The 26,329-nt window shown below is 35.2% G+C and overlaps 1 protein-coding gene across 13 annotated transcripts in view; it reads left to right on the forward strand.

Annotated features, from left to right (window-relative positions):
• Nucleotides 1–5,825: 5,825 nt before the first annotated feature.
• Nucleotides 5,826–26,329, forward strand: part of trdn (triadin) — a 57,433-nt gene continuing 36,929 nt past the window's right edge. For 8 of the 13 annotated variants that reach the window (XR_007926937.1, XM_051876216.1, XM_051876217.1 and 5 more), the window contains exons 1-5: nt 5,826–6,200; nt 10,838–11,047; nt 11,902–11,940; nt 16,454–16,507; nt 19,855–19,986. Coding sequence is in view for 12 of the 13 variants with exons in the window: in XM_051876216.1 (XP_051732176.1) it covers nt 6,185–6,200; nt 10,838–11,047; nt 11,902–11,940; nt 16,454–16,507; nt 19,855–19,986 (451 nt within the window). In the remaining variant the exon portion in view is untranslated. The remainder of the gene's footprint in view (nt 6,201–10,837; nt 11,048–11,901; nt 11,941–16,453; nt 16,508–19,854; nt 19,987–26,329) is intronic. The other 5 variants (XM_051876222.1, XM_051876223.1, XM_051876227.1 and 2 more) reach the window with 3 other exon arrangements.

A 26,329-nucleotide genomic window follows, 5' to 3' on the forward strand; every position in this document is an offset into this window, starting at 1 on the left:
GTACAATAAGGTCTGTTAACATCACTCAAAATTACTTGAAGAGACTTTTTAAAGTTTTGATCCACAAAAAATCCATTTTGTGCTTTTAAAATAAGGACTACAACAGTTATCTGATACATAAATTTACACATGTAAACCCACATCCTTGTGGTATTTGAGGTCCTATTGTCATTAAGAAAAGAAGAGTCTTAAGCTCACCAGGTGGCATTTATTTAATCAAAAATACAGTTTAAAAAAAAAAAAAAAAAGACAGCAATATTGTGAAACACTAACAATTAAAAGTAATTTTTCTCTTTTTTAATATATTTTAAAATTTAATTGATTTCTGTGATGGCAAAGCTGAATTTTTAGCATCATTACTCTAGTCTTTGGTGTCAAATGATCCTTCAGAAATCATTTTAATATGTAGATTTGGTGCTCAAGAAACATTGATGTGCTGCTTAAAGGGGTCATATAATGCCACTTTTACAAGATGTAAAATAAGTCTCTGATGTCCCCAGAGTGTGTATGTGAAGTTTTAGCTCAAAATACCCCCCAGATAATTTTTTATAGCATGTTAAATTTGTCACTTTTTGAGGGTGAGCAAAAAAAAAAAAAATGCAAATGAGCTGCTGCTCCCAGAAGAGGGCGGAGTTTCAAGAGCTCGTGTTAGTAGCTGCAATTATCTCAAACTCACTGAAATAACAGAAACTCTTCAGCCTTTTATGTTCAAACCAGAGTCAGACAATGATGGAGAGACTCAAGAATAAGTGACAACAAGTGACAACATGTAGAATGCATTCAGACGTTTCTGAATGGTTAGTTGATGAATTTATGTAGCTGATGTGGAGATAACTATCTTAAAGTCATTGATTAGCATATTCTGTCATGATAATCTATAAATCGCTCATGTGGGAACTGTTGTAAGATGCCTACAGAGCCAGAGAATATATGCTGCATGAAGATAGAACAGGTATAGTGTAGTTTAATTACGGTTATAACTTATGTTGCCATCTTGCTTTTATGACATGGTATTGCATTTGTGTTACGTACTGTATTGCAATAACACAGCCTCACCCCCTTTGTTGCGTGTTCTCGGGGGCAGAGTTTATGTAAATTTTAGGGTTAGTGATGTCACCAACCCGGGAAGAAGGTCGTTGTAGTCCCTACCATCCGTTTGTTGTAGTCCTTAAAAAGCAATTTCTTTAAAAGAGAATATAAATATAGAGAAAACAACGGAGGGAGTTAAAATAAACAAATGAGGTACGACTTGGTGTAATATTGTAACGTGTATGTTGTTTTAGTTTGATTTTCACTGTGTTCTTTGTTCCCTAATTAGTTACTAATTTTAGATTTTATTCACCTGTTTGTATTTATTTTGATTAATACTCTCCCAGTGTATTTAAACCCTGAGTTCTGTCTGTTCATTGTCTGGTATCATCTTAGTATTATTATGTGGTTAAGTTATTCTTTTCTCCTGCGTGTTTCCTCGTGAAGATTATTATTAAAAGACTGTCTATTTTGTACTCCTCATATTTGTGCGCACATTTCAGCCACACGATGTGACAAATATATTGAACATAATGTGAAAGTCTCTTCAAGTAATGTTAACCTTATTTAACTTGAAAACCTCTAAGCTAAAAACCCATTGGCTCAAAAAAAAGAGATCCTTATTTGTACAGTATATGATCCCAGCAATACCCGCCATTAAACGTCATGGTTAGTTTGCTCTCTGTTACTCATATTATTCTTTGTTTATGGCTGTTGTTGCTACGGCAAGCATCCAGATGGCCGGTTAGAGCTGACAAGACTAAATTATGATTGGGTTTGGCATGGCATAACAGGGGTTTGATGCACTCATAACATCCATAACACCCCTTCCCAGTGAAACACAATGACAGAACCCATTAGGCCTATTTCTGTTCTTTTTTCTCCCCAAATTCCTGTTCTCCAAAAGCATTTGAATCAGGGCCTGACCTCTCCTCCCATTATGGTCATTTAGCGCTGCTTGCTATTGCACTCCAGACAGACTGTCTTTAAGTATTAATGACTTCATCAGCAGTTCTTTTAAATTACCCATTAAGATGCAGTTTTGTCCGATCCTTTACTGCTGGGTCTGCTTCCTCTCACCAACAGCTACAGATCTCTCCATGTGAGGAGGAACAAAACCTGACGTCTATTAGGGAGACGAACGCTTTTTAAGTTTGTGCCTGTGCTGAAGGATTATTTCCCAATGAAGCAGCCCAAATGTGTACCATGCCAGGTTAGTAAACTGCTAGTTTTACTGTACATTCTAAATAAAACTACATGATTTGGAGATCATTGTCAGAGACTTATTGTTTTATCTGACAATAGCTAACTATAAAATCCTTGGTTGTCAGACAGGGAATGCAATAAAAGTGAATGTTTTGTTTTTATAGACAAGTTTATGCATCACATTTTCATTCCGCAACCTGCTGGTTTATTGCTTTCTCTTTCCAGAAACTGCATCTGTATGGCTCACGAAAAGTAATTTCTTTTTCTAAACTAGTTCTTAAAATCATTCATGGATGGAAAGAATTTGTCTACTTTGCATGCTTTTTCAGCATTATAGGCTCATCAGCTCTATATTTCTTCCTTTTTTGTTGCTTCCATTTTTTTACTTCACAGAGCAAAATGTGAAATAACAAAAAAAAGACTGAGATAATGTAAGGAAAAAAAAAAACTGTATTATCTTTTCTAAAACATTTTGAAGAATCACTTCAATTTCGGTCAAGTCAGTATCTGTTTTCGCTAAGAGACCGAATATTTTAAATATAGAAAATTTGCAAACTTCTAGGATTTTTTTCTTTTCAAATTTAAAATAACACTAGCAGATTACTACAACATACACTGTAGCATTGGCTCAACCAATGGTGTGAGTTTGGGGGCGGGACTAACAGCAGGACTAGCAGGCTGGGTGTGTTCTATAATATATATGTATGTATGTATGTATGTAATATACACAGAGCGTGAACAGTATTGTCCATTTATGAGTTGGTGTTTTTAGTGAATCAACATTTTCCCAAATATGTATTCCTTACAAGAACAAAAAGAATAGTTAATGAAATGGTTAAGAAACCGGAATCCTTAAGAGGAATCCGAACCAAAACCATTAAATTCTTCACAATTACCATCCCTAAAAACAACCGATCCTTGATTTGTTTAAAGGTTTCTGTACGTCTGCTCCATTGGTTCCTTTGCTTATTTAATGCAATGACTAATTATGCAGCTTCCACTTTTAGCGTGACGTTCAGAGCACCGCTGATTGAATTGTCTGCAAAACACAATGCTTTTTTTCTCACCTTTGCACCAAAGATAGAGATGCAGATAGTTTATTCAGACCCTTAGCAAAGTCTTGTCTCATTTCAAGGACTTGAGAAGCTATTCAGGGAGGCAGCATTTAGATGTAAATCTGGCTGATATAAAACCCTGCTATTGTGAGATAAGGAGGTCACAGATGTCATCACAGTGTCTTTTATGTGATAGCTGTACAGAGACGACGAGCTAGGATTGAACCCTGAGGTGACATAGCGGCACACTAAACAGGACAGAATGTGTCTGCGTCAACCTTCTCCCAGAGTGGGCTCCGCACATACACACAAACACACGCGCATACGAAAAACACCGTGATTCGCATCACAATGCCAGTCATTTTTCCTCCTCATTGCACACGATTTCATCAGACCTGCATGTTTCATATTGACCTGCAAAAGGGTTGACTGACTACGACAGCAATGCAGATGAGTGGGTGAGAAATGAGAAGCTTCTGTTGTATACTCTGCTCTGAAGGGACGAGAATAAAGATGCAAGATTCTCCTCATGCACATGGGTCTTCCAATAAAACGGAAAATAAAAACATATAATTATTTCCACTTTTAGTGGTATAATGTTATATAAAGGTGAACAGAGTAACACCTCTAGTGTCACCAAATGGAATAGCAAAAAATAATTTATACATCATTTATACATTGTAAACCCTAATGCTCTATATAATTAATTGGTTTGAGTAGGGTAAACTCAAACAAATAAGTTCAATCAAATTAACTTTTATGAGTATTTAAAACTTTTTTTTTCTTTTGAGTTCACAAATCTGACACATTTTAAGTAATCTGAACTGAAACTGGGCTGAGATTTCTATTTCCCTGCATGTTTTGCCATGACACTCAAAAGGGAGAGTAAATGCTAAAATTAAGTGTTATATAATGTTTTTTTGTGCAATATTAATGTTAAGTGGAAGATTTAGTAGTGTTTAATGTTTTGCTGTGCCAATTTAGAAGAGTTTCTGGGGTTTTTTTCTGTTATGTGTTTCCATCATGGTGATGAGTGGTGCATGAGCTTGGTTTGAGAACAGCTATATGTTAAATGTTCTATATTGCTGTACTCATTCAGCAATTGCTATGCTATGCTAATGCTATCAAGGCATTGTGTTACCAAATAGCAAGTTAGCATTTACTGAATTAGCTAGTTAAATCTAGTCAAGTTTCCACTACAAAAAATATTTAAGTTGAGATTACATGATAATTTTAAGTTAAATGTATGAATTAGCGTACTCAAATATTTCAAGTTAAGAGCAAGTGAAATGTAAATAAAAATCTGCCAGTTCTGCTTACTTAAACTTTGAATTTCTTAACTTAAAAATGTTGATGTAACTGATTACCTCAAATTTTTTAAGTTTTGCCAACTTATTTGGGTTTACAGAGTATAAAAATAAGTTTATTCCCACCCCCAAATTCATGCCACTGGCTGATCGGTATGCTCAAATTTGCTCCAGAAGTAATTTTGCTTTGGTGTGTAGTATTTTAATTGTGAAATTTTACACCCAATTCCTCAAAATTGCACACACTTTTTAATTTAAAAATGTAAGAATTTAACTAAAAAAACTAGTTCTGTAGCTTTTAGTCCACATGTATTAGCTTTGAGGTCATCTAAATGTTAGAATACTCCTAGAAGTTGACAAAACAGTCTTTTAGCAGCTATATACACATTTTTCTGTGAAAACAGAAATACTGATGACTCATCTACAGTAGCACTTAAATAAAATAAAATATTTAATAAAATATTACCAATAGCAAATAGCTGACAAGAAATAGCAAATCATAGTGGTAAATGGCTATGACATAACTAAAGCTTATTGACAATTCTGAAAAATAAGTCGTGCCCCAACTTCATTTTTCAATAGAAAAATACCTCACCACAAGAAAGAAAACTGTGCTCATCAAACGATTTCATACAATATTTAACCGTGGAAAGCGTTCTGACATCTCATGCTTTTCCATATTCCCTGAAATACAGGGAAGGTAGAGCTGAAATAATAAAATGTAATTTGCTCTTTAAAGGTCAACTTTCTAAATGTTCCATTTGCACGGTTTATGAAAAAGGTTTCGCTTGATTTGCATGAATATTTAACAAGCCACCGTAAACAGCTTACAGGCTTAGTTTCTTACATGCATTCATTGACAGTACTTCTCTACCTCAATCTTAGCTTTAAAAAATCTGCATTAAAGAGATCTCTATACATGCTTTTAAAGTATAATATGCAGTATTTAACTATGCAAATGAGCAGCAAATGGTGCTAAAATGGATCAAAATATACATTTCAGAGGTGTGTTGTGTGTATTCGTGTGTGTGTGTGTGTGTGTGTGTGTGTGTGTGTGTGTGTGTGTGTGTGTGTGTGAGTGTGTGTGTGTGTGTGTGTGGTTGCCTTCCGCACACTCACCCGATGACAGCCCGGCTCCTCTTTGGGGGTAACACCCCTGGCCTAAAAAGGCAAAGCATAATGCCGTTGCTGCCGGGGACTCTAAGAATAAACCACACAGTCCAGACACAGATAAGGTTACCTTGAAACCCGTCCTCCCTTCTCTCCCGTGTTTCCTGACCCACACACATCATGGGTTGGTAACAAACATAAGGACAACCTAGGGCTTGATTTGCTCTTTTGACAGCCTTGCCTTGTTTTTTCCCTTCGTGCTGGTACATGGTACCAGTTGGAAGTGTACAGTTTTTTTTTCCTGTCACTTTAAGCAACAGGTGCCTTTTGGCTTCCTTGTAGGGGGCCCTGGCACAAATCCAAGTTTTATTGGGACTCCAACAGGAAAGGCACAGAGAGACATTGTGGTGCTTTCGATCGGAAAACTATTCTGGACTGGGGAATTGACTCTTGAGATTGTGTTCAGCCTGTTAGTGCATGAGAGAGATGGAAGGTACTGTCAACTTCATTTTTTAGTTACATTTCTAAGTGCATTTAACGATAAGATGGTGTAAGTCAAGTAAATGTTACTGTACTGTATGTGACAAACTATGCTACTAACAGTATACAGCCAAGTACCTCAAGTTAACTTAACTTGAGTCCCTTAGTGAAGTTAACTGTCTGTCAGATGGCAGCCATTTGCTTTGCAGGGGAATTTCGTGGTTGAAAGCTGCTAAAAATACACCATATCATTTGGCTCTATGGGAATCTGTACTCCTTTGAAGCAGGCCTGTGATCTTAGCGCAGCTTTTTAAGGTAGTTATCAACTGAAATATGGCTATTCAATCAGCTAGAGAAAATACATTTAGAGGAATAGTTCACCCAAAAATGGCAATTAATTTACATTATAAATGATTTATGATTCCCGTCATTCTTAACCCATATGACTTTGTTTTCTGTGGAACACGAGGAGAAATTACAAATACTGCGCCAGTCACTCTTTTCCATGCAATTAAAATAAACAGTGACTGAAGCTTCAGAAAGGACACAAATGCACCATAAAAGTGGTCCATGCATATATAACAGGTCTTCTGAATTCGGTGCAACCAGATTATTGAGTCAGTGAGTTCGATTGAAGATTCAGACTTGTTTGCTTCATGAATAAATCACTCGTTAAAAAGACTTGACTCAAAGGAATGATTCATTTACAAACTGACATTCGCTACTTCTCTCAAGAATGGCAAATGTCAAGATTATAAGTGAATAACAAGTTTCAGTTATTATATGACTTTTAAAAACTTGGAATAAAGTTACAATATGTCATGTGGACCACTTTTATGGCTCCTGAGAAGCTTAAAGGGTTAGTTCACCCAAAAATGAAAATTATGTAATTTATTACTCACCCTCATGTCATTCCACACCCGTAAGAACTTCGTTCATCTTCGGAACACAAATTAAGATATTTTTGATGAAATCTGATGGCTCAGTGAGGCCTCTATTGCCAGCAATGTCACTGAACTTCTCAAGATCCAGAAAGGTACTCAAAACATAGTTAAAACAGTTCATGTGAGTTCAGTGGTTCTACCTTAATGTTATAAAGCGACGAGAATACTTTTTGTGCACCAAAAAAAAACAAAATAATGACTTTTCAACAATATCTAGTGATGGCTGATTTCAAAACACTGCTTCATGAAGCTTCGAAGCTTTACGAATCCTTTGTTTCAAATCAGTTGTTTGGAGCGCCAAAGTCACGTGATTTCAGCAGTTTAATACGCGATCTGAATCACTGATTCAAAACAAAAGATTCGTAAAGCTTTGAAGCAGTGTTTTGAAATCGGGTGTAGAACGACATGAGGGTGAGTAATAAATGACATTATTTTCATTTTTGGGTGAACTAACCCTTTAAGGTTTCAGTGTCTCTTCAGTATATTTTCATTGATAGTTGGCATCATTTAGATTTAGAAGTGCAGTATTCTCAAAGGTTCTCTCAACACACTGAAATCCTGTCAGCTTCCAAATACAAAAAAATAATGTATTCAAAAAGTTTGAAACCTTTTTAAAGTCATTATTAGTTACTTGAGATAAAGTTTCCAAAAAAACAAAACAAAAACAATTATTGACGTCAGGGGCCTGCATAAATGAGCCCCAGTCTTATGTGAAATGGCTTAACGTAGCAAAGACTTAAAAGTAAATTTGATATTCTTATTAAACTGTGAAATGTCTCTCAGATCAGTCTGAATAAATCATATTTAAAGTGACACTTGAGGGAATAGAAGTGCAGAGTGTTGTTTATGCTGACTTCATTGTCTCAACAGCTCTCACTTACCTGGGATTAGTTGCCATGGATATCAACATAAGAATCTGAGCAGGACAAGATCTTGTATCAAAATAAGCAATGCAAAAAGGGCTATTTCCTTCCGCCACTGTTCGGTTTACAGCACAGTGAGGGTTGAAGTGGCATTTGTGCACCGTGTTGCCATGGAAGATTTCTCCTAAGCCTTTGGTGTACACTATCTGAGATCTTATGTTTCTGTACAGTCAGATACTGAAGCTTGCAGACAGTCTGCAGGGGCAAAATCACGATAACATACAGAAAGATGCACTAAAACTCCAAACCAGATGCAGCTAATCATAGGCTGTCTAGAGAAAGCTTCTTGAGTCAGCATTTGGATGGGACGTCTAATCCTAAGTTTGACCACAGGGACCAACGTGAAGAGATGCAACAGGTGGTCTTAGCTGATACTTTCAGCGTGTGACATCTGTATCAGACCCCCACGTGCATAGATACGTCATTGTGTGCAAGCCAAGAGTACAGGCAACAGAAAACATTGCTTGTCTGAGCAACAGGACCAGCATAAACAAGAACCACTACCCCGATCTTGGTTCAGATTCACAATGGATCAACCACAAATAGTTTTTGTAAACACAATCACAACAGCTTGCGCAAGAATCAATCATTTACTATGACTTAAGTCAACAAAATTGGCAAAGATCAATAAAGGGGTCTTGTAAACGCAGCAGCATATATAAAGGTTACATGTAGCGTATGTTTGAACTCTCTGTGCAGCAATTCAGACTGAGCTGCCACAAGAATTTATATCCATTTAGAAAAGAGGCTTTTAAAGGGGCTCCGGCCAACAGATGACACAGCGCCAGCATTCCTCATGCGGCCTTGGAGATGTTTTAATGATGAAACATTGCCGTTGCAGATGTGTGCCCTATCTACAGACAGCAAGTTCAATTCAATCTCTCTTCCAGGCAATGCATTGATAAAGACAAAAAGCAAACATTAATCTGCTGTCTAGCTGTCTTTGTTTGTATATCTCTTACATCTTGTCTACACAGAGTTTTATTATTTGCAACTTTCATCCAGTAAAAAAAAGTTATAAAAAAAAAAAATCAGAAGGAAACAGGGTTTTTGTCCGTATTATGAAAGGCAATGAGACCCAAAACTTCCAAGCTCCAAAAAGGACAAAGATAGTATGAAATTAATCTATTTATTGTATCTATTGTAGATCTTCTGAAGTGACACAATCACTTTGTAGGAAGAAAAGATCAATATATATGCCTTAATTCACTTTCAAATCAAGGCAAAAACTGATACAGGCATGAATTACACAAACTGTAGCAAAAAAACCTACAACCTACAAACATACAAAAACATCAAGCGCTAAATAAGAAATGCTACATAAATTGTATAAAGTAATCAAATGTATAAAAAAAAAAAACACTCTGTGGTCCTCACTGTGTAAATTAAATATACATTTGTTCTTATTAAAGTTACAAAAAGTGATTTAGTCAAGAGCAGTGAGTGATTTTAACATGAATGACAGACAGCAGGCATATTAGGCTGCTGTCACTTTAAGAGCTGTACGGATCCAGTATACTGTTAAGGCAGGAACACACCAAGCTGATGCCGACGAGTGGCGTGCAGTGGCAACGAAAGCAGACTGCAAACGAACAAAAACTGCCCGACAACCGACCGTCGGCTTGGTGTGTTCCTGCCTTTACACATGTGTTTCCTTTCTCAACCGTTTACATTCATTTGTGGCATAAATGACTGTAGCCTATTTACTATAGGATACTTGCAAAGACAGGCATTTTGACACATACAAGTGTGTGTATGTAACCATTTAAGGCCAATAAAGCAGCAAAAATAACTCAGTTCAGTACACACACGCTCACTGAGCATCGGCTTCAATGGTTTAAAATCACTTGTTTTTAAACCACAATTATTACAAATGCATGCAAACAATAATATTTCATGACTACACACGCAGCACAGCAATTTCACGTGAGCGTAACCACAATAGAGACAATACAGTCCAAAATCTCTACCGGTTCACAAATTTCTACCAGTTAATCATGTCTACAGGTATATCGCCCACCCATAGTAGCTGGTTTGATATTGTTTGAATGTGGTTTACCAGCTCTAATGAGCAAAAAGTTATTTCTCTGCACCAAAATACAAAAATATATACTTGGGTGCGTTGATTCAGTCAGTGAGCAAGATATGTAGAAAAGGGGAATCCACACACCAAACTACCAACTCTACCCATCATGGACTCTAAAGCCCAGAACACACCAAGCCGACGGTCGGCCGTCGGGCATTTTTTGTTCGTCGGCCGACTAATTTTTCTCAGTGTGTTCCGCACCGTCAGCTGAAGTTGGTCCTCGTCGACTTTTTTTTCGGCCGATTCGACATGTTGAATCAGCGTCGGAGCTCCTCGGTCAGTCGGGCCATCTGATCATTCTGATTGGCTGTTCAGCTACTGCCACCTGCTGGTACGGAAAGACATTTCTTCTTACGCAGGCGCAGAACGGATGTGCAACTTGGCCGTCGGCTGTCGAGCGTCCGTTTTGATGTGTCAGGGCAACTTTGGACCCAGCCGATGTGAGCCAACCACACAGTCTGCTTTCGTCACCACTAGTTCGTCGGCATCTGCTTGGTGTTTCGGGCTTTAAATAACCAAGATGTCAATCCCACCAGTGACTACTATGAAAATGAGACAGGACCAGATTTTTTGCCAAAAATAACCAGCTCAAACCAGTTTGAAACCATGTAGAATGTTCTTTTTTTTATGGGTTAACCTGTTTTGTACAGCAAAGATTTGCACTTATACATTTCTAAATCTCTATCTGTCCCTACAGCACGGTCCTCCACCACCACGACTACCATAGTCGAGACCAAGAATGACCTGAGTGCAAATCCCGTACGTTCATCCAAGCGCACCATGACCGATGACCTGTACAGCACGTTCAGCTCACCCATGGCCTGGATCCTCGTGCTGGCTCTCATCATAACATGGTCGGCCGTGGCCGTCATCATGTTTGACCTGCTCGACACCAAGGGTCTTGAAGGTAGGTCCAGCTCTATTATCTTTGTTTAATTCCCTTCGATGGAGTTATTTTGGTACAGTTGTCATGAAAAGATTGTAGGTTGGGCGCAGATTGGGGGCTTTAATTGGGGGCTGTATAACAGCACATTCACTTTAACTCTTGGTAAAACAGGACCCAGATGAAGCGTAATTGGATGCTTGGACAAGCTTTTACAATGTGATAAAGCTCCGAGCTTGTTTTCTTGCTGGAAGTTTATCAGCAGTGCCACAGGGCAAACTTGTGAGGCTTCTAAGAGTGGGAGGGAAGGATATTGACTGGATCCTGATAGCATTGACAGTGACAAGGATAGATAGGGTGTCCCGTTGGCCGGGCTGCTATCAGCCACCGCTGCATTCATGCAGAGTGCTGAAAAAGTCCTTGTAGGACACCGTTTTACCTTGTATTACCACCTGATGATACATTAGCGTCCATTGTTGATACAAAGAAAAGATGATAGAGTGGTTGTTTTTGGTGCTGAATTGCTTGAAGTTGCAGTCATCTGTTTCTCAGTGTGATTCAGTAATTCCATAATGACAATTTTGAACTGTTTAAAAAATTGTCATTGTTTAGACAGATTTATCACTGTCATTGAGATCACATCACAACTCATTCACAATTCATTCCATCAAAACACTCTAGAACACAAACACATTAACCCACTTTTGAAAGTATTTCAAAATGGAAACATTACACTTTCATTTCATGTAGTTCACTACATGATTGTACCGCCCCACATTATAGGAGTCACATTTACATTTACTTATTTCTAATAAGTTTCCCTCCTTTTTCCACCCTGTCCATCATCACGTGTCATCCTGTTGCCATCCAATAAAAAGCCCATACATTATACTGTGACGACCCCTGTTTACCACCTGGTAAAGACTCTCTGCCTGCAGTTCAGTGCTAATGCCTGTTTGTGTGTGTGCGTGTGTGTTTTCCTGCATGCAAACAGGGAGCAACTGTCACTCTCATCTCAAACATTCGTTCGGACATGCAAATTTACTGAACCATCTAATCTGTCTGTCATGAACACGACATCACTTCCTCTAGACTGTCATGCATTCCATTCAGAGTGACACTACACCTTTGACTTTATCATGATGGCAAAGTGAATAGTGGGACTAAGTTCACTTCGAAAGCAGATCGCACAATGCTTTATGGTAATACAAAATTGATTGCTTCAGATTTTAGACGCCTGATCAAATTTTACATTCGTTTCAATCACTTCCATAAAAAGACAATCTCCTTTGGAGTGATTATATAAGACACAACTGCACCATTAATATTTCTCTATACACTGCAAAGAATAATTAGTAATTTTATCTTGCTTTTCATTAGCATATAAATAATTGATCTAAAATGAGAACAATTTACTTTATGCAAAATTACATATCTGCATAATTACATAATCTTGAATTTTTCTAAACCACTGGCAAAGAGTTTGTTCTCCTCTTATGAGATATAAATATAAATAAGATATATTATTTTAAAATCTTAATACTTATTTACAATTATCTAGTTTTAATATTTAGATATTTAAACAAATAATACAACTTTTGCCTTTAAGGAAAAATAATTAAAGATTATTAACTGCGTATATCTTTAAAAAAAAAAAAAAAAAAAAAGGGTGTTGTGTCACCAGAATGTAAGAGTGTTCGTCTTTCATAGTCTTGTGCATAAAATAATGGTTTATTTTGGTCTCAAAATGAAACACATTTGCTTAGAAAAGTTACACATTTGCTGTACATTTAAATTCAACATGAAACTAATCTAAGCTCAAGAGACAAATAAAAGCTTCTCTTAAAATATATACATTTATCACAATTGTGATTTAGATATAAATTCAGACCTAATATCAAGGCATGGACTTGATATATGGGCCATAATACAGTATGGCATCTTCAAAATGTTAGCAGAACTGATTTTATCATCAGGGGCACTACAATAAAATAAAGGGGATGAATGGCATTTTGATTCTCAGTACAAAATACAAACATATAAACAAGAATCTAAAATTCCCAGTAAAAAATATATTGAGTTTTTTATTCATAACAGCCCACTGTATATCTTCTGAGAGACTTTAAACCATAATTTTATTTGAGCCAGCATGCCATCAATAAGCTTTGTGCCAATTGCTCCCTTCCACCCTGTGATATCCAACATTCATGAGTTTACGTCTACTTTGCGATATTGCTTTCAATAAGCCTAAAATTATTCAATCAATTAATTTTATTCTAACATCGATAACTATGCTTTGAAAGCACTGTAGCGTGACTTCGTTTATTAACTGTGTGGTATTGAACGGCAACTCCTCCTTGCCATGCAGAATGATTTGATTCTTCTTTTCATTAAATGCATTGAGCAAAACAATGATATTTTACCTGTAGAATATTAATGCAGTATTCTATGTTGCAGATTTCTCACGTTCTTTTCAGGAGAAGGAATATATACTTTAATTTCCCTCTCAATGCACAGCTAAGCCTGGAGAAATGGCCTCGTAGGCTACGCGATGCGGAATCACGGGGAGGAAGTTGGCGCTTTGGGCCATCTTAACACAGCCTTGCATTTACAGAGTCTTTACCATTTGACTTTAGGTGGTCTATAATGGTGGTTCTCAACTGGTTTTGCTTCAGAACCCATATTTATACAATGGACATCAATTGGAGATCCAACACAGTACTAAAACGGTCTATCCTACAAAACTAAACAGAAATATCCATAAAAACAAACAGTTAACTAATATAATTTACCTTGTGTAGGTTTTTTCAGTGGGGTTTTGAGGATGAAGGGATGTCATGCAACCTTTCCATGTTGGCATAGAAGTCCCACCAGTTGAGAACCACTGGTCTACAAAACAATAAAGAGAACATGTATTTTCAGTTACATTGAATGGCAAGAATATTGTGATGACAATAAAGTTTTTTTTTTTTTATATATAGGTATAAGATATATCAGGACTAAACTGCCTCAGACAACAGGATTATGTCACATGTAACACTTTGTGTAAACATATATACACTGTACATGATTGGTAACACACTGTAATTCTCTTTACTGTTGGAGAGTTGTGGTCATGAAAAGAGGAGTATAGAGTGCAGAGGAGAGTGAAGGGTGAAGCTTTGCTTACTTTCAAGACAGGATTCAAAGACCACTGTGTTCCCCAGTGCTGTGACTGAGATTCTCTGTTGGGAATCATCCCCCTCATGCCTGAGTTTCTGAGATGTGAAATAGTGTCCTCTTTTTGCCCTGAAGCATCAGTCACATGACTGGTCTATGCAACAGTATAAGTCTAAGAACAACTTAAGTGGTGCACATGCTCACTTTCTAAGCATCAGAGCTCCTCAGAACATTGGTAAAATTGAAACAAATTACACAATATTGGCAACTGTAATGAATAGAACCAAAACGAATGTTTGCCTATTATAGCGCTTACTGTGATTTTGCCAAGTAGGGCATGTTCCTGGATCATATTTCTTGTTGGTCACAGAACAACATTACAATCAACCTACCATTTCCATTTTCCATTCAGAAGCATGTCCTACTTGGCAAAATCACAGTCACCATATCATAACCATGACAAACTGCAGAGCTAGATTTTCAAATATGCAGAATATTGTCATGTACAATGAGAAAAGAAATGAATTTTACCATTCCTGCAAAAAATCATTTCCTTGATCAGTATTTTCTTCCATTCTCGTTTCCCAATATTTTTTATACCCAACTGGCTAAGTATTATTTTTCAATATTTTTTCTGCATTTTTATCAGTGAGGTTTAAAAAAACTGTTGAAAGTAATTCAATAAATATTCATTGGAATTAAAATATCTTATGTAATTTTGCTTCTCAAGTACATTTATCTTATTTTAAGAATGTTTAGACAAAAATCCAGATTAAGAAAATGATTTTCTGCATTGATAAAAACAGCAGCCATATTACTGTATCACAGATAAGACTGAAACCAGCACATTATCACTTGTTCAAACAAACAACCATATAATTTAAAGGACCACATCTCTGCAATTTGTCCTCAAGACATTGATTCAGTTTGAGCTCATTGTGTATTTAGTTAAACATTCATCTGTATGGCTTTCTATCCCTTATATTGATTTCAATGATTTAGCTGCACTGCCAAGAGGAAAATGTCTATTGTTCCAGATATCTTTCATATCTCAGGAGATTTATTGGCGCTATCTGATATAGAGATATCAACTTTTCTCCTTAAAGGGATAGTTCACCCAAAAATGAAAATTCTGTCATCATTTACTCGCCCTCAGGTTGTTCCAAACCTGTATAAATTTCTTTGTACTGCTAAAGGAAGATATTTTGAAGAAAGTTTGTAACCAGGCTGCTTTGAGCCACCATTGACTTCCATAGTAGGAAAAAAAAAATACAATGGAAGTCAATGGTGGCCCATACAAACTTTCTTCAAAATATCTTCCTTTGTTTTCAACAGAACAAAGAAATTTATACCGGTTTGGAATAACCTGAGGATGAGTAAATGAAGACATGATGGGTTAGATGGGTTAACTATGCCTTTAAGAGAAATAAACATGGAAACAAATGTGATACAGAAACACAAACTTATTGCGGATATATAGCACATCTCAGATTATCGGTCTTGTTTTGATTGCAGACTTTAGTATCTTGGCAAAATCTAGGTGTCATGTGAGATTATTGAATCTTTCTCTAAATAGAAACATATCATAAGCAGGAGACATAAGCAAAAGTCTCCATTTGGTCTTCTTGAAAGCTTATTGCTGTTTAGAGATACGGTATTAAACAAATCTCATTTTACACGTCACACTCAAGCACCCAAAAACGTAAAATGTTGTCAGTTTTGAGTGTGAAAGCTTAGAGGGCAATACTGAATTTCCATAAAGTAGGTTAAAAAGTTAATCAAACAAATGTCACTGAATTCATCAGTATTGCATTAGCATCTCTGTGTAAAGGAGATGTCACAATTACGCTACGAGGCCTGAATTTCAATGCAGTAGGAAGCAGACATGAGAAAAGAGTGTGACAATTTAATTTGCTATGAATCAATAAATGCTCTAAAAAAAGACCATAATACAGTGACTTTCGTAACACATTCACACCATGTATGTATCCTGCTTCTTGTACCTGTTTTTTTTTTTTTTCTCTCATAATGTTAATGTTTGCCTTTTCATTTTCACTGTGACATGGATTAATATGATGTCTCTTTTCACACCTTCCCTGTGATTTTGTGCCATAAGAGTGATTGTTTTTTGTTTATTATGGTGGCTAAATGAGTCTGTTTATCCTGCTTACAGTTCTGAGCATGCTCAGTGAGGACGACCCAATGAGAGTGTGTGTACAGTATGCGTGTTGCTATCCCACACCTCTGCTTCTGTGTCTCTCATCCTAACAGGACCTCAGCCACACCGTGTCAGGAAAACATTAAAGGAAGCAGGCAGCCTTAGAGGCAAGCCATCTTATATCTTACATCTTACACATATGAGTGGCGATTATGTAGTGGCAAACAAATTTGAAGTAGTTATTTAAATTAATAAACCAAGGTCATTGTAAGGTATTAAAAATGTGACTAGAAAAATTTCACTGAAAATTTCATTTAGTCATCCTGAATGGCATCTTCAAGCAGCATTTTTAAGGGATGTAACCACTTTTCAGTGTCAAGGTGAATGTTTTGAAGATCTTTAAAGATGATGTGTGCAATTTTTGCATTTAGACTCCCTATAGACTCCTTTCCCAATTTAATTTGTAAAAATATCTTTGAATTGTTTACTGTCACTCACCTTTTTGAGACTTAAATGGCTGGAATTCATGAATGTTTTGGAATACAGACCTAAGGTTGGTCTTTTTGCAAAGAAAATACTCAGATCACTGCATAAAAATTAAAGTGTAAAAAAGATATATAAGTTTACTGTAAAAGCAAATGTACAGAACTAAACCATTTTTATTTTATACAAGATATATATTTTACAAAATAATTTGGACACTAAAATTGATGGAACATCAAAGCCATAGACCACAAAACCAGTCATAAGGGTCAATTTTTTGAACTTGAGATTTATACATCATCTTAAAAGCTGAATAAATAAGCTTTTCATTGATGTATGGTTTGTTAGGATAGGACAATATTTGGCCGAGATTATAATAATATTGAGAAAATCACCTTTAAAGTTGTCCAAATGAAGTCCTTAGCAATGCATATCCACTCAAAAAAAAATACATTTTTGATATATTTACGGTAGGAGATTTACAAAATATCTTCATGGAACATGATCTTTACTTAATATCCTAATGATTTTGGCATAAAAGAAAATTCGATAATTTTGACCCATACAATGTATTGTTGGCTATTGCTACAAATATACCCATGCGACTTATGACTGGTTTTGTGATCCAGGGTCACATATGTCTAACCAAGCTGTGTTCCAAAGCCTGCTAAAGTACCGTTTCCATGATAACACAATGTCCAATTTCAAAATTATCAAAATGAAATATGGTTATGCAAGTCATTATCAACCTAATAGGCTTTTTAGATTTACAACATTTTGCAACTAAAACAGCTTTACTGCCCACCTTTACAAACTGACTTTAACACATGCTTGAGAATTTTATTAATGCTACAGAACAGATTATAGTAGTTGACCACAAGAATATTTTAATCATATACTAATTTATTCTAACAGGAGTAGTGAACATCAGGGTGTTTAGAGGCTATAATAGAGGTCTGAGGAGTCTGGAGTCTGTGCATGCTGTCACGTCACCCCTGCATAATGGCTTCTGGTAAAATGGCTTTGACTCAGGTCATGCTGTTCGCCTGCTGATAACTACAGACAGACAGGCACTACATGATGATGTGTGAAATATGATGAGTATTCCTGTCGATGGGCAATGGAAAGCAGGAAAACCCAAAAGTTACCCAAAATGGAAACAAGTTTTACTGACTTGGCAATGGCATTTATATTTGTAAGGCTTTTTTCTGACATGTGGGTGTTAAATCCTTTTCAATGCTGAATTTGAAATCATCAGATCTCGTCTTATTATTGAAGATGTCATTCAGGGTCAAAAGTACACTGATTATCTGAAAACAAGATCAGCATACAGTATATGGCCAAAAGTATGTGAACACCTGCTTCTAATGAACTGGTTTGGCTATTGCAGATGCATCATTATTGAAAACAGCATACAGTCAAGCTAAAATATTATATCTGAAAAGACTCTTATACTGTGTAAGAAAAATTATAGCATGGTGTAATAAAGGTAACATCTTGTCTCTGAAATTAAATAATTGCCTTTTATACTGTCATTAACAACAATGTGACAATATAAACAATATAATGACACATAAATGGCAAATGTTTAATTTTGAAAACAAGTGTGTATTTTATATATTACGAATAAGGTTTTTAAAAGTGTAAAAAAAAACGTAATGGAGACATAATTAATTTTGAAGTTTTATTAAGTGTTAACAACGAGATTATGTGGTTTTTATAATCAATTAATACTGCTTTTGTCATTTTTTACAAGATGGACAAAATTTGTCACTAAAAAAGTCATTTGGTTTAAACAAAATTTCGGTTTTACTGAATGACACTTCTAGTTTTACCGAATGACAATATTTTCAAACAATGCTAACAGGCTAATATCTATCTAGCTAGCTAGTTAGCTAGCTGGCAAAAGGACAGTCAAACATTTTATATTTAGTACAAGTTTTTAAAATATTACAACATTTTCCATGTTTTATAGCTGTTGTACCGAATGACCTGATGTTTCGGGATGTGCGTATGAACAAGTGAAAACATGAATTTTTCAAATAGTTAAGAGAGAGTGTCACTTTGCTTCATGACCATGTGGTCCTGTGCAGGTGTCTGAATGATGTCACATCCTGTCACATGATACTGACCGCATGACTTGATCCAAAATGGTCCCTTTATATTGGTTACTCCGAATGACTTCAATGAAATTCATTTTTTTCCCCGAACATTCTTTCTCATAACAAAGCAACAACTTCTACACATAATTTTAATACCATTTTGCACTATGTTGATATATGTTATAAAATTATGCCAGAATATGAAAAAATATATACATTCATTACATTTTAAGATATTTTAATCACAAATGAAATGGCTGTATTGGCCTTTGGACGGTTAAACCGAATGACCTTTTGACACTTCAAAATCTTTAAAATACTTTTATATGTAGCAAAATATAATTAAAACCTTTTGGATTCAATAAAAGAGATCTAGTTGTACTACCTTACATACTTTGGATATCATATCTTTGTTTTTTATTATTATTAAGGCCTTTGGACAGAAAATTGACCCATCACGTCACTGACTCATATACTGATAGCTGATACTGATATTTTCACACAAAAAAAAAAAAAAAAAAAAAACATATGTAGACTGGTTTACTGTTAAAAAATGACTGTCAATAATATATAAAATATTTAAAAAACTCATGATTTCTAGTCTATAGTAAGCAGAATGAAAAAGTAATGTCACATTCAGCCAACAACAAGTGCACAAACTCCCTACTAAACATCCATTATTGATATATAATGATGTGGTGTTCAAGTGTTCAGATACTTTCGGCCATATATATATACTTTGTAGTGCTTTTGAGCTGGATTTTACACAGATAAAGATTTTTGAGCTGGTTTTGTAGAGCACTGACAAACAGACTGATGGTTTAGAGGTTTTTGCTGTTGTTATTAGAGCTGGTTAAATGGCTGTAAGTGAATGTATGTTTGTTGAGTGTATGGAAATGTGTCTCAAGATGTCTAAAACGTGCTCTTAGGGGGTATTCACCACATCAGCCCTGATCCCATGAAGGCGGTGAATGAAGCAATGGATGACTCTACCGATTGGATAACGTCAATCTTGACTTTTATGACTAATTTGGTAGCACCAGAAGAAGAGGAGGATGAAGGTATACTAACTCGTTGTGGCCTTCATTTCACAATAGCAGCACGATTACACAATAAAGTGTTTACTGTAATAACAACATCTCAGAAACCACAGACTAACCCACAGCGGTTTGATCTGACGAGCCATGTGTACTAATAGTTCTTACTAGAAATATGAGCTGGCTTTTATGGTCACATTTTCCCCCTTCTGCAGAATAAACCTGGTTTAAATGGTTTCCCAAAGGGATTGAAGAATATCATGGATCATATTTGTGCAAATATTTTATTTCAAGCAATCTATATTCTGACATAACATTACTAGATCTGCTAAGTGGTGTGTGTCATAACCTGAAATATTAAAAGATGGGTCACTATTTTACAGCTTTACTCTACAAAGAAGAGTTTTGAGAAAGAGGACGAGGAATTTCTACCAGGAACTATCGACCCAAACTCTGTGTGCCACATGTGTGACTCTACAAAATAACAATAAAAAATCAAACAAAACAGTATCACATCTCTGTCATTAATCTCTCACATCAAATCTTCTTGGTTTCTTTTGATAATAATCTCAATAGTTATTCAGTTTTTGATTCACAAATCCTCATACATATTATACTCAGTAATATTTATCCAAGGAAACTTACAAATGAAAATACATGCATAAACAATTGATCGAAAGGGGACAATACAAGTAATGCTACTGGGTCAATCCTTGTCAACTCAACCCAGAGGTCCCCGTCTCAATTTTTTGATTTTTGCCATAAATGTTCCTTTTCCAAAGTTTGCATGTCTGTAACTCAAGACGTATTAAAAATATCTTAATATCCTTCTAGATTCTCATTCTTAATAAACTTTCCTTTTGAAATCTTCATTTTCAAGGTACTATATAGTTCAGTCTCATAGATATGGGGATCTCAACAGAGCTCCATGTTCAAATTGTTGAATTTTACCCATTTTCAGTGATCAAAAACCAAATGTGGTTCACTATGCACACAGCTGATATTTATTGCATTTGAAGAGGAATGTCTGAAGAACAAATAGGCCTAACACTGAAACTAGAAATGTATCTTGTTTACCTCTATCAAAACAATTGAATACAACACACCTCTCTGAGTGCCAAAAACAAACATTTTTCCGAAGTTTATGTCTTTAATTCAAGAAGTGTTAAAGATATCTTAATGTCATTTTAGATTCTTGATCTTATGAAACGTTTCTTTTGGAATCATTTTTAAGGCCCTATATGGTTCAATCTCATAGATATTGGGATGTCAATGTGGTAACGTGTAGTTACAATACTGCATATTTGAACTCTTGGTAGCTTCAGAAGCTGTTAAAATGAATAAATTCACATCTTCCAAATATCCCTAAAACTGATTCTTATAAATATACTTTTGCGAGCAAGTTAATGTGCCTCAACTTAACCCTTTTGCAGTGGATTTTTGGCACTCAGAGAGTTATGTTTTATGCAATTCTTTTGAAAGAGGGAAACAATATACATTTCTTGTTTAAACATTATTTATCCTTCAGACATTCCTCTTTAAATGCAATAAGTATCAGCTGTGTGCAAAGTGAACCACATTTGGTTTCCGATCACTGAAAATGTGTAAAAGTCAACAATTTGAACATGGAGCTGCTTTGAGATGCCCATTTCTTTGGGACTGAACTTCAGGGCCTTGAAAAGGAAAGTTAATAAAGACTGAGAATCTAGAAGGATATTAAGATATCTTGAAAAGTTACAGCACTCAGACAGGTATGTTCTAAGCAATTGAGCTGATAGAAAAAATGAGATACATTTCTAGTTTTAACATTAGCCTATTTGTTCTTCAGATATTTCTCTTTAAAAGAAAAAAGCATCAGCTGTATGTAAAGTGACCCACATTTGGTTTTTGACCACTGAAAATGTGTACAATTTACCAATTTACTCATTGAGCCGTATCTCCATATCTCTGGGATTGAACCATATACGGCGTTTAAAATGAAGATACCAAAAGGAAAGTTAGTTAATAAGAACCAGAACCTAAAAGGATATTAAGATATCTTTAATACTAATTGAATTACAGGCATGCAAACTTGAGGGAAAAAAAGTAGTGCTTTTTGCCATTTTTGAACTGTCACCGTTGGCATATAATGAAACAAAGATTGCTAAAGTCAACAGATTTTACTAATTGATCTACCAATCTCTGTTTAAAAATAAAATAATGATGCTGCCATCTTTCTAAAGTCATTTTTACCCCCCTGTAATTTGGCTCCAAATCTCAGGTGAAAATTGTCATTTTGACCCCCCTCTACAAAATAGTGGATTACTCAGTAAATATACATCTGTGACTAGGCATGTGACGGTATCAAATTTTCATGTTGCGATTAATTGCTGAAGCTTTTATCACGGTATACGGTATTATCACGATATTGAAATAAGTTGGGGGGAAGTGTTGTTGTAGTATGACAGGTTTAAGAACTCTTATTGTAATAACAAAAAGAACTCTGAATGTTTAAATACAATAATACAATACACAAAAAATATAAAATAAAATTTTTAAACAGATTAAAGTGCAAAAAGAATTAGGAACAACAGGTAACACTTTACAATAAGCTCTCATTATTTAATGCATTAACTAAGATTGAGCAATAGCTACATTTGTTACAGAAAGTATTATTTTTTGTTAATGTTAGTTAAGAAATACAACTGATCATTGTTAGATTTATCTCCAGTCCATTAAATAAGTTCTTTTGATTTTAGTAATGTTATTAAACAGTAACTAAGAAATTAACATTAACTAAGAATAACTCATGCTTTATAGCTACGTATTTTTCATTGTCAGTTTGGTAATAATGAATTAACATGTTAACTAATGAAGCCGTATGTCTCAAAGTTTTACTGAACAATAACAAATAATCAGAACATTTCTAATCATTAGGGCATGTTGTAGTCCAGATTAAAATATAAAAATGTTTAAGTTTGAAAATAAATGGCCTATTAAGTCTTTAAGTATTAAGTATTTGGTGCTGTGATGAACAACATTGAGATTGCAAAAAAATGAATGGCTGTTTGAAGCATTTTAAAAACTTCATTAGCGCAGTTACTTTGTTTGCGGGGTTTCCGGGCTAACCGCTGCATGGTTCCATCAGCGCCCTCTGCTGTCAGAGAGTGAACGTGCACTTTTTCATTCAGCGCGTCTCCTTCACTCGTGCTTTATACGGTTGATGGGAAAGTATTCTTAAATGCATTATAGAAAATTTTAATAATTGGTAATAAATTATTATCTACGGTATTTTGAAGTGCCCACGATAACAATATCGTGCATATTCATTATCGTGATATATCGCATTACCAAATATCGGCACATGTCTGTGACCGTTAATATTTTGGCTTTCATCACTATTTATGTTTGTCTTTCTACAGGAAAAAAACTATGAACAAAATCAAAAATTTGAGCTGGGGAATTTTCTAATATTTGGTTGATTTGACATGGAATGACCCTACTGTACAGAATTTATTTTGAGTACTAGAAGAGGATAAAAAATATGATATAATATAATATAATGACTATATGGTTGGCTAGAGATGTTTTTTGCTTGAAAATTAGGAAAACTAATTCAATATAAATTCTAGGAAAACAAATCTCAATGTCCTGCAATTCTTTTACTTCTCAAGTACGTGATTAAGAAAATTATGTTTGCAGTTTAGTGCAAGAGAACAGATGATGCACTATTTGATTTGTCAAATATGAGAACAATGAATCTCAGAAAAAAGAGGCCTACTTAAGATGCAAAACAACTTAATCTCTCCTCTTTAATTTTGGAAACTAATGGGTCATTGTGGTCTCATTGAGGGCAGCTCATATGGCCCTGTCTTTAACCACAGATGCACTTAGAAAGGTCAGAAGAAATGTTTATTAGGTGCTCTATCTCCTCTCCTTTTATCCTGATTTTGTATCAAGTTTAGGTTAGTAGATATCATTTTCAATTGACTTCCATGACCTTGAAAATTTATCACATCTGTAACCAGACTATTCAACCCATACAGTGATGGCAGGTTAGCAAACAAAGCTGCCAATAAAACTGACACTTTTATTATAGGCAAATATAAGCCTATTTGCTGTAATCTTCAGTTAAAATCTCCAAAGATAAATAAGGCCTATGGAGATTAAATAAACCCTATGAAGTAATGAATCTACATTTTAATGACATTTACTTTCTGGTTAATTATCAGTGACCACGGATCTGTAATCAATTAAGAAACCCCCCAACAGCAGAAGACTCATTATAAAAGAGTTTTAAGATCTACATCATTTACATTAGTAGTATTAGCACTGAGCTGAGCACAAACGTTTGAAATCATCTAGTTGAAATGCAGCAGAAATAAATGTTTATAGAGCTGTCAGAAAACAAATGAAGTACATATGCAAAATGAACACTTTTAGAAACATTCATAAGGAGAGCTCAAAACAAAAAGACGCACAAAAGTGACACTGAATGCCAAGATTGTTGAACCAATAACACGCTTGGCTGAGATTCTTCATAACTCACCTTGAGGTGCTCTGAATACATGCATGTGGACTGACTGCCACATTGCTTAAATACCTCCAGTGATCAATGAATGCTTTCAGATTAATAGTAACATAACATACCAACAGAATCTCAGCAAAACATTCTTATATATATATATATATAGGGATTGAATTCAGGTTGATTGGGACACTTTTTCCAAGTCATCTCAATGGCAAAAAGTGTCTCAAAGTGGCAGTCAGTCCACATGCATGTATTCAGAGCACCTCAAGGTGAGTTATGAAGAATCTCAGCCAAGCGTGTTATTGGTTCAACAATCTTGGCATTCAATGCCACTTTTGTGCATCTTTACCTGCTGTAGACAAGCAGCATGTGCAGGTGTTGAACTTCATAAAATCCTAGTTGCATCGCAAACAAACGATAGAATATATTTTCAATAAAATAGAAAAAGAGTCTATGCACTCATTTAGGCCTAACTGTTGATTTTTTTTTTTTTTTGATACATTGAAGTTTACTTCCTGTCTTTCTTAATCAGCATCCCGTTGGGTGTGGTCACTCCAATTCAAGTTTTAATTCATGAATTAAAAAGGGAGATAATTCTTAAAATGAGAATTTTGCTCAACTCTGAAATATAATGTCTCTTTATTGGGTCAGTTTGGATAGTGCACAACCCTTAATAAAATGACTGGAAATTGTGATTCCATTTCAATTCAATGGTGAGCTTCCCCTTTTTTATTTTAGATTTATTTATAATTTTTATGATACATACAGTGTGGGAAAAGAAACAAAAATAAAGGAAAAAAATTATTCAAACAGATGGGAGGTAATGATGAAAAAATGAGTCCTATATTAAATTTTTCACTTATTTTTGGAGCTTTGGTGTGCTGACTTCTGCTTTTTATTATATTTTTTTTTTGGTCGAGCACCCATCTTTGAGCATATTTTTGATGGTGATGTACGTGATGAAAATAAATAAATAAATAAATAAATAAATAGGCCTACTCAATAATACATGGAGGTAAAGCATTGAAGTGTACAAATATAAATAAAAAGTACAAACACAATTCTATACATACCGGTGCCTGGATGATGATGATGATGATGATGCAGATGCAAAAGTGTAATTTACTATGCCTAGGATGGTAAAAGCAAATTGAGATTATTGAATAGGAAACTGGGGGGGGGGAGTAATTGCCATTTTATCATACTGAATTACCCTATAATGTTTTTGACAAATGTTACAGCCAGGGATTAAAAAAATTAAATGTTTAATGTAAAAACTTTAGTAGAAAAATAGCAGAACAAATTGTTTCCTTTAGCAACTGACTCCATGGCTTGAATTTAATTGTTCACAGCAAGCAAGAATTTGAATTAGAAAGACAAGAAGAGGAATTAACTGAATTGCAATTCAACAGGTGACCTTATAAATGTTTATTTATTAAATATAGTGAAATATATAAACTACATGCACATTTTATATGTGGCATTTCAATCGTGAATCTTATTTACCATATTTGATAGTACTGTAAATATACAGTAATGGGAATTTATGAACATAATAATATATCAAAAACACTTTTATAAGCATTACTAGAAAAGAGAAATGTAATTTCAGTCATGAAAAATATTACTCAACTCTCTATACAAAATCACCAACATGCTCTGCTCTTCATTTGAGCACCAATGAATGTATTTACGGATCACACTAGAGGAAAACAGGCTCGCCAGATCAATTCGCTCGGCAGACAAACAAGCTGATTAATTAATCATTCTAATTGCACACATGTAAATGCATCACCAGGCATAAAGGTGGCTTCGCATGCCGAATAATTTAGATTCAAGCCTGTTGATCGCATGCAA

Source organism: Ctenopharyngodon idella, chromosome 20 (assembly GCF_019924925.1).
Source record: "Ctenopharyngodon idella isolate HZGC_01 chromosome 20, HZGC01, whole genome shotgun sequence".
In the NCBI taxonomy this organism is placed as follows: Eukaryota; Metazoa; Chordata; class Actinopteri; order Cypriniformes; family Xenocyprididae; genus Ctenopharyngodon; species Ctenopharyngodon idella.